The sequence below is a fragment of the Anastrepha obliqua genome, chromosome 4 (assembly GCF_027943255.1).
Source record: "Anastrepha obliqua isolate idAnaObli1 chromosome 4, idAnaObli1_1.0, whole genome shotgun sequence".
Lineage (NCBI taxonomy): Eukaryota > Metazoa > Arthropoda > Insecta > Diptera > Tephritidae > Anastrepha > Anastrepha obliqua.
In genome coordinates this window covers 66,085,896-66,094,826 of record NC_072895.1, presented here as the reverse complement: position 1 = coordinate 66,094,826, position 8,931 = coordinate 66,085,896, and the positions used below count along the sequence as shown (strand labels likewise).

The following is an 8,931-nucleotide window of genomic DNA, read 5'->3' as shown; positions in this document are numbered from 1 at the left end:
CCCAACCGATATGCCGACATCCTCAGCAATTTCCCTAATTGTGATTCGACGATTCTCTATAACATTTTTCCAGCGCCCAGAACGAGCGTCGCTGCGAGGTCGGCGTGCGTAAGGAAATTGTTGAAAAATATCTGCTGTAAAATGCTCCTCCCTTGGACTCTGTGATAGGAACTTTGCATAGAATTTTCAAATTTTAAATTCTAATTGTTGATATAACGACGTAAAATATTCCTCAAACAATTTTGGGAGATGCTACTAAATTGACAGCCCTTGATCAGACTTAAATCAGAGTCGTTCTGGGCACGTTCTGTCAGAGGAACTTTCAAAATACGTTTTGATCAAATGTTAATCGCAAGAGGCGCTATAAATCTCAGGATTCCTCAGGCTAAAGAATAAGTCGAATAAAACAACCAAAAATACATTCGGGGAACTAACAATACAACTATTATTATAACAGTATTCCTGCCTTATACTCCCGTCGATGGGAAGATTGTTCCTGATGGGTTGCGACAAGGTCAATCAATCCTAAAAACGACGAATGCCAGAAAGTGAGGTAGGGAGTGGTATAACAGCATGGTTGTATTGAAGGATCTATCACCATCTATTCCACCGCGAAAGTTGTGTACCCAGAACAGGAAAAAAGTCGGCCAGAATTCACGAACAATTTTTTATACCGCAAAAATTTGTGCATTTCGTCCGGAGGATGGTGCCGCTGTTGTCCAAATTGAAAATCACCGTCAATTACGGCACTTGAAGCTGCATCTTATGTATTTTTTTAGGGAATAACTCTTTGCCAAAGCTTCCTCTCCCACGAACTTTTGAGGATGTATTGCTTTTGCTGTATAGTTGAGCTTTCATTATCGAGACGGCACGGATTTACTACCGGTCAAGGCTTATTGCCCTAACAGTATTCACCAAAAATTTATGGGAGCAGTTTCTTGCTGTTACAACAACAACACTATATTTATTGTGAGAAAACTTTAGTATAATGTATATCGCTTTGAAAAAAACGGTTAAAAGGGGGTGATAGAGGGGTGTATCCCCATCTTAAAACTGAAAACAGAACCTGCCGGAGGCTTATAGTTTTTAAGTAATTTAATGTTAAAGTTCTCTAATTTAGCGAATAGTTAGTGTTGCCATACACCTGAAATGAAAACGAAGTTCGCACACAGGGAAGTTCAGTGGAAGGTTCATTGTAAAACTGCAGTATTTTTTGCTGTAATTTAAAGTTGAGAAATGATTTTGAAAAAAAAACAACTCATTTAAACTTAAAAACAATGATATTAAGCGTATCACAAAAAATAACAAAGTAATTAAAATTAAATTAAATTAATTAACACAGTATTTTTGCGTAGAACTCCTTTTCGCGTAGGCGGCCTTTGGCCCCCGTTTCATAAAAATAACCCTCATCAGTCCAACTTCGGTTACGCAATCCACAGTATTTTTGCGTAAAACTCCTTTCCGTGTTAAAACCATTGAACCCAAAATTAAAACGTCATATGCGTGTATGTAGTAAGGAGGCACAATAACCCCCATCCCCATCATTAACACTAAACTCAAGTACTTAATTTTTGTTTTCATTTGCAGGCATCCGGCAACACCATACTGTTGTCATTCCAATCTTCTTCTTATTCGCGTTTAAAATTGGAAAGTGATTGCATGGGCAAATAAATTTGCATTTAATTTTAATAGAAATAATAAGAATATTAGCATAAAAATCAGTAAAAACACGCGTGTGAGTCTATATTTGAATTTTAGTGAAATGTTAAAAAATATAGAGTGTAATGTGGCAAATTATAGTGAAGTTGCCGAGGGCATTTTGAATGCAAATAATTAAAAAATTATTATTTCGCGAATAATTTAAAGTTATAAAGAGTGTTCCTTAGCACCTCACTAACATCTCCACCAAGATTCATTAAAAAAAAACATTATAGTTTGCCAAAAATTCCCAAATATACATTGTTCTAAATTCCAGCCTTTATTGTTGCCTCTTATCTAAGTAGGCCACAAACTATGAAAGCAGAGAAACTAATTTTTTTTTAATAAATTCACTTGAAAAATTTATTTTTGGCAAAATCGTTTTTTTTCTTTCATTTTCACTGTTGAACATATTTAAAACTTGCATCATGGGTTAATCTATTACCTAACAGTTGCGTAGGCACTTGTATACAAAACTCAAGAATTTACTGAATAGATTTGGCAACTTTGACCAAATGTCAGATTGTCGAACCTATAAACAAAATATTCATCCTATTTTTGTTTGGAAAAAATATATTTTATTTGTGTAAGAACTTTATCAAATACTTTCAAAATGGGCAAGCGGCAACACCAAAAAGACAAGATGTAAGTAATCATTTTATTTCCAATGCGCAGTTATTTGATGTTTATTTTGTACGTATTGGCAGGTACCTCACGTACACAGAGTGGTCAGAGCTGTATGGCGGCAAGAAAGTTGAGTCTGCGGAAAATGAGCACATAAAATTCAAACGACTTCCTTTTGACCACTGCTGCATTACTATGGTGCCCTTTGACACGCCCTACTCTGATGTTGATGGCAATGTTTTCAGCTTGGAGGCGATACACGCATTTATCAAGACATTCAAAGTAAATCCAATTACTGGCAAATCGCAAGACGCAAAAGTTTTAGTGAAACTAAACTTTCACAAAAATGCTGAAGGAGAATACCATTGCCCGGCGCTTTTCAAGCCTTTCACGAAAAATTCACACATCGTTGCGTTGGCCACTACTGGAAATGTGTACTCGTGGGAAGCTATTGATCAGCTGAATATTAAAACAAAGAATTGGAAGGACTTAATTGATGATTCGCCATTTCAACGCAAAGACATAATTACAATTCAGGATCCACATCACTTAGAAAAGTTTGACATTTCACGATTTTATCACATACGTAAAAATCTACGTGTTCTCTCGGAGGAGGAGCAGTTGGAGCGCAAAGATCCAACAAAACGTATTAAAACTATGAATTTAGAAACTAAAGAAACATTAGCACAGCTGGAGAAGTACTATCAGGCACCAGAGGAAGCACCAAGTACATCCAAACGTATTGCGGATAAGTTCAATGCTGCACACTATTCTACTGGAGCAGTTGCGGCAAGCTTCACTTCGACTGCCATGGAACCCGTTTACAATCACGAAGCGGCTATAATCGAAGACGATCTAGTCAAGTATGAACGTGTGAAAAAGAAAGGCTATGTGCGACTACAAACAAACTGTGGACCACTAAATTTTGAGCTATATTGCGATGCAGTACCTCGAGCATGTGATAACTTTATACGACATTGCACTGATGGCTATTACAATAATACCAAATTTCATCGCTCAATACGAAATTTTATGGTTAGCAGCCGTAGTAAAACTTATGTACATTCAAATATTTCTGTTTTCTATACTCTACTATTCTACCATTATAGATTCAAGGCGGCGACCCCACTGGAACTGGTACCGGTGGTACATCAATTTGGGGTAAGAAGTTTGATGACGAATTCAAACCAAATCTGTCGCATTCAGGTCGCGGTATGCTCTCAATGGCGAATTCCGGTCCAAATACGAATGGATCACAATTGTGAGTAATAAAAGTTATTCTGTAAGTTGACGGGACATTTTTGTACCATAATTGTTGTAATGTTTCAGTTTTATAACGTATCGCTCTTGCAAGCACTTAGATGGTAAGCATTCGGTTTTTGGAAAGCTAGTTGGTGGCATGGACACGTTGACACAAATGGAAAAAGTTGAAGTCGACAATAAAGACCGACCCATCGAAGACATAATCATTGAAACGGCACAAGTTTTTGTAGACCCGTTCAAGGAAGCCTTAGAAGAATTAGAAAAAGAGCGTGCCGAACATGTGGCGCAAGAAGCGCAAGCGGCAGCAGAGATCAAAAAACAAAAACGCCTGAATGAACCGTTGAAGGTCTATCGACAGGGAGTGGGCAAGTATTTGAACCTAAAAGAAGCAAAATTATCGAATACATCTGTGAATGGCAAGAGCAGCGAAGCGTCGAAAAATAAACATAAATCAGTAGTTAAAGGAACTTTTGGTGATTTTTCTAGCTGGTAGTCTTAGAATCACATTTGCCTACGTAATAAATAATTAAAATTCTTAAGAACAATTAAAATTTGCAAAAACGAGGACAATTTTATTTCTACCTAAGATTAACATAATTATTTCGGCTCTGCATTGCTATCACTGTCACCGAGTGCTTCTTGTTCACGCTCCTTCCAATTCTTCTTCATTTCATTTAATTTCTTTTGGCGACGCTTGCGTTCAGTTGACTTTTTCAACTCAAGTGCCTTTAGTTGTGATGCTACTGCATTTTCACCATTAAAATGTGCATCCAGTTTCTCTAGTAGAAGTTTTCTTGCTTCTACGCGATTTTTGGAAGCCAAACGATGAGTATGACATTTAATGATAATGTTTGTAGGAATATGACGTAAGAATACGCAGTTTGAAGTTTTGTTTACTGATTGTCCACCTGGCCCACTGCCGCGCATAAAATTTTCCTCTAAATCGTTCTCATTCAATTTAGGATACCGAGAATAGTCAATTTTGCTATTTGTTGTCTTCCACCTGTGGGCAGCTGCTAACAGTTTGAAGTTGGTGGACATTGGATTACCATGACCTGCAAATACATTTATTATGCGTTGCAACATAGTCGTTGATTGCTAGTGAATTAGAGAATGCGTCCGTTGCGTAAAAGCGTTTCGCCGCGCTATCGGGAAAGTTAAATGTTTATTTAAGTATTATTTTGCAACAGTGGTGTAGTAATTTAATTACCTTAAAATTAAACTCAATTTTGAGTGGATCACTGATATTGCGACCCTCCTTGAATTCACGACGTATACGACCCAAAAAGTAGGTTTTGTCGGTTAGTTGTAACTGATTACCGTAGCGTATGAGATGTTTATAAAGGCGCAGAATTTGTTGTCTAGAAGGCTGAAACATTGCGTGCTGTTATTAGTTTTAGTTAGCGGTTTGACGGATTTATAAAATAGCCTTCTCAATGCATGCCCTCGATGATTAATATCACGACCAATCAGCTGTTGTGGGTACATCAGCTGTTGTACAGTGGCTGTCAAAGTTTTTGCGATACAATAACTCATTGCTCTCAAACTGTTGCATGGTTTTTGAAGCATTGCTGATTAACTGAACAAAAAGTAGGTTTTATCGGTTAGTTGTAACTCATTGCCGTAGCGTATGAGATGTTTATAAAGGAGCAGAATTTGTTGTCTAGAAGGCTGAAACATTGCGTGCTGTTATTAGTTTTAGTTAGCGGTTTGACGGATTTATAAAATAGCCTTCTCAATGCATGCCCTCGATGATTAATATCACGACCAATCAGCTGTTGTGGGTACATCAGCTGTTGTACAGTGGCTGTCAAAGTTTTTGCGATACAATAACTCATTGCTCTCAAACTGTTGCATGGTTTTTGAAGCATTGCTGATTAACTGAACAAAAAGTAGGTTTTATCGGTTAGTTGTAACTCATTGCCGTAGCGTATGAGATGTTTATAAAGGAGCAGAATTTGTTGTCTAGAAGGCTGAAACATTGCGTGCTGTTATTAGTTTTAGTTAGCGGTTTGACGGATTTATAAAATAGCCTTCTCAATGCATGCCCTCGATGATTAATATCACGACCAATCAGCTGTTGTGGGTACATCAGCTGTTGTACAGTGGCTGTCAAAGTTTTTGCGATACAATAACTCATTGCTCTCAAACTGTTGCATGGTTTTTGAAGCATTGCTGATTAACTGAACAAAAAGTAGGTTTTATCGGTTAGTTGTAACTCATTGCCGTAGCGTATGAGATGTTTATAAAGGAGCAGAATTTGTTGTCTAGAAGGCTGAAACATTGCGTGCTGTTATTAGTTTTAGTTAGCGGTTTGACGGATTTATAAAATAGCCTTCTCAATGCATGCTCTCGATGATTAAAATCACGACCAATTAGCTGTTGTGGGTACATCAGCTGTTGTACAGTGGCTGTCAAAGTTTTTGCGATACCAGCGATACAATAACTCATTGCTCTCAAACTGTTGCATGGTTTTTGAAGCATTGCTGATTAACAGAAATTCAACAAGTTAAAATATGGCGGAACTTGTGACTTTTATTAAATTCCTTCCTAGCAAACTCCTCGTGATGGTAGCTGATGTAAGTAATAGAATTATATATCCTGTAGAACACATGTGCATATAAAATATGAGTACAGGAGTGCAATAAAAACTAGGTAATATCACTAGTGGGCATTTGGTTATTCTCAGCTGACACCAAGAATAAAAGCCACAAAAGTTCTTGTAGCTATGTTTGTGAGCAAACGACGGAGTAACTGCAAGTGGAGTGGACAGCAGCTATAACATATCTTAAAAAAAGAAATAAACAATGTCATAAATAAGTATGTTGTGTATTATAACATTCAAATATGCCAATCCAACCACACTTACATACATACATATATCATTTCAGCTGCGACAATATAAAAATTGCATTTCCGTTGTATGGAAATTAAGTTCTTTAAAACTTTGGCCGTTTATATTGTAAATCTAATATCGATCAGATTCGCCATATTTTGGTGGATTTCAAACTAAAGGGTGTAGTATTTGATGCGTTCTTTAAAACTTTGGCTGTTTATATTGTAAATCTAATATCGATCAGATTCGTCATATTTTGGTGGATTTTAAACTAAAGGATGTAGTATTTGATGCGTTATGTCGTGACACCATCACATATCTTTTAGCCCATATCAAGCTAGCAGCAATCAGGGTTGTGAGTGCTCACCATTGACCAAAATATTTCCACACATACAGCTGTTGTCAGCTAATTAGAAACGCTCCCTTTTGATAAACGCTTGATGAGCATAATATTAAACTGTTTAAATTTACCGTTATTTTTTCTCTTAAAATCATTTGCATTGCTTTTGTTACTCTATTTACTACCCAATGCGCCTAGTTTTGTAGTTGTGAAATTGAAGTACCGTTAATATTATCCAACGCAGTGCATGGGTTATTTAGTTCAAGGTAAATAAACTGAGACGAGTAATTAGAAACAGTTGTTCAATGGAAGCATATTCGGCAAGTTGTGTTATTTTAGTAGTAATATAATCGACTTTTTGGTATGTATGTATATATTTTAAATTGGTTATTTAAAAGCAACTAAAATATTCGTCTTCATTCACCTGCACTGCGGAGCTCCATTTTTGACCTTTGTAAAGCTGGAAAGTCGTACAGTGAAATTTCTAAGCAAGTCAAATGCTAAACAAAAATGGTTTTTAATGCCTTAAAGCATATCCAACTTTTTAAGACTTTTGACAATGTTCGACGTAAGAAAAGGCCGCGGAAAACTTCAGCAGAAATTGACCGCAAGATAGCAATCATCTCCAAAAGAGACCCAAAAAAGACTTCCACTGACATCCAACGGGAAATTCAGGATCAATATAATTTCGAAATATCCAAGAGGACAATTGCTCGGCGTCTGGTCGAATCTGGACTGCATGGCAGAGCAGCACGCAAGAAGCCCCTTCTAACCAAGATACAAAGGAGACGGCGAGTAGTCTTTGCGAGATCCCATTGGTCATGGACTCCAAATCAATGGAAATATATCGTTTGGAGCGATGAAACCAAGATAAATCGCATAGGCCCAGATGGTAAAAGGTATGTTCGACGGCCAATCAACCAAGAATTCAATCCTCGCTACGTTTCACGGCTAGTGAAGCATTGTGGAGGATCAATCATGGTGTGGGGATGTTTCTGGTGGAATGGTGTTGGCCCAATCCATAGGATTTATGGAATTTTAAATAAGGAGAAATACGTCGATATACTAAAAAATGTAATGTTGCCGTGGGCTGAGGAAAATTTGCCTGTTATATGAAAGTTTCAACAGGATAATGATCCAAAGCACACGGCAAAGTTGACGAAACAGTTTTTCGACGAAAATTCCATCAATGTTTTGGAATGGCCATCATCCAGTCCGGACTTAAACAAAATAGAGCAGCTCTGGGGTGACGTTAAAAAAGCCGTGAGTGCCTAAAATATCCCAAATATGGATGTCCTTTTTGCCGAAGTAAAAACGGCATGGCAAGCAATAACCGTGGCGCGCTGTCAGAATCTCATTCCATCAATGCGCAATCGATGTGAGGCAGTGTTGAAGCAAAAGGGTTATGGAACCAAATACTAACATAATCTTTATGTTGATCTGATAATACATTACTGTTTCTAATTAGTTGCCCTATCCAAATCGTGCATTTCACATGCTTTAAAAAAATATATATATACAATATTTAATAAAGAATTGCGATTAAATTGTTTTCCACTAGTTTTTAAGTTTATCATATGTTTAAATAAAATTGGCAAAAAGTTATGAAAATACGTGTTTAAAAGGAAAATGGAAAATTTATTTTAAAATAAGTGTCGTTTCTAATTAGCTGTCAACAGCTGTATGTACATACAATATGCTCATACATCCTTTGTTAGATGTTTGGTCGTGGCTCTCCTCCAATTTGCTGTGTGTTTTGATGTTTTCGAAAATGGCGTTATGGGCAGTTCGTTTATAAAAATGATTTGTTCCTGTTTTTAATGGCAAACTTAGTTAAAGACTTGGCAGATAGTTAAGGACTTGCTTGGTTTTGGAAAAATATAAACATTTATTTTTTTGAATTTAATGTTAATACTGGACTGGCTGCCAATATATTTCACAGTCGTATTTATACTTATACCTCATCTTAATATACTATTTTAGGTACACGACTTGTATATTAGTTTCTTTGTTTGCTGTTTAGGGAAAACATGATTATCTCTTGTTATTCATAATATTTTTTTTTCTTTTGTTCAGCCGTGCATTATTATACTTAGAATTTACTTAAGGGGGTCTTCTGGTCTCGAGGCCCTGAAATGAAGGGTTTTTTTGGGGATTGATTGTGACAAAT

General features: G+C 36.7%; 3 protein-coding genes across 3 annotated transcripts; 1 reads left to right on the top strand and 2 right to left on the bottom strand.

Annotated features, from left to right (window-relative positions):
* The first annotated feature begins 2,201 nt into the window (after positions 1-2,201).
* LOC129243818 (RING-type E3 ubiquitin-protein ligase PPIL2) lies at positions 2,202-4,146 on the top strand. The gene is made up of 4 exons (XM_054881146.1): positions 2,202-2,343; positions 2,406-3,357; positions 3,432-3,583; positions 3,652-4,146. The coding sequence occupies exons 1-4, from the start codon at positions 2,312-2,314 to the stop codon at positions 4,076-4,078; spliced, it is 1,563 nt and encodes a 520-aa protein (XP_054737121.1). The 5' UTR covers positions 2,202-2,311; the 3' UTR covers positions 4,079-4,146.
* On the bottom strand, positions 4,131-4,671 carry LOC129243820 (mitochondrial translation release factor in rescue). Its single transcript, XM_054881149.1, has one exon. The coding sequence runs from the start codon at positions 4,669-4,671 to the stop codon at positions 4,183-4,185; it is 489 nt and encodes a 162-aa protein (XP_054737124.1). The 3' UTR covers positions 4,131-4,182.
* Positions 4,618-5,060, bottom strand: LOC129243821 (MIEF1 upstream open reading frame protein). Its single transcript, XM_054881150.1, has 2 exons — positions 4,796-5,060; positions 4,618-4,730 (listed from the first exon to the last, which is right to left on the bottom strand). The coding sequence occupies exons 1-2, from the start codon at positions 4,961-4,963 to the stop codon at positions 4,692-4,694; spliced, it is 207 nt and encodes a 68-aa protein (XP_054737125.1). The 5' UTR covers positions 4,964-5,060; the 3' UTR covers positions 4,618-4,691.
* Between the last annotated feature and the right edge of the window lie 3,871 nt (positions 5,061-8,931).

Excerpts from the sequence above, each read along its gene's own strand:
- LOC129243818 (XM_054881146.1), top strand. The coding sequence starts at position 2,312 with ATGGGCAAGCGGCAACACCAAAAAGACAAGAT. Across the intron at positions 3,358-3,431 it reads GCTCAATACGAAATTTTATG|ATTCAAGGCGGCGACCCCAC; the intron begins GTTAGCAGCCGT and ends CTACCATTATAG. Across the intron at positions 3,584-3,651 it reads AATACGAATGGATCACAATT|TTTTATAACGTATCGCTCTT; the intron begins GTGAGTAATAAA and ends GTAATGTTTCAG.
- LOC129243820 (XM_054881149.1), bottom strand. The coding sequence starts at position 4,671 with ATGTTGCAACGCATAATAAATGTATTTGCAGGTCATGGTAATCCAATG.
- LOC129243821 (XM_054881150.1), bottom strand. The coding sequence starts at position 4,963 with ATGTTTCAGCCTTCTAGACAACAAATTCTGCGCCTTTATAAACATCTC. Across the intron at positions 4,731-4,795 it reads AAATTGAGTTTAATTTTAAG|CGCGGCGAAACGCTTTTACG; the intron begins GTAATTAAATTA and ends CTTTCCCGATAG.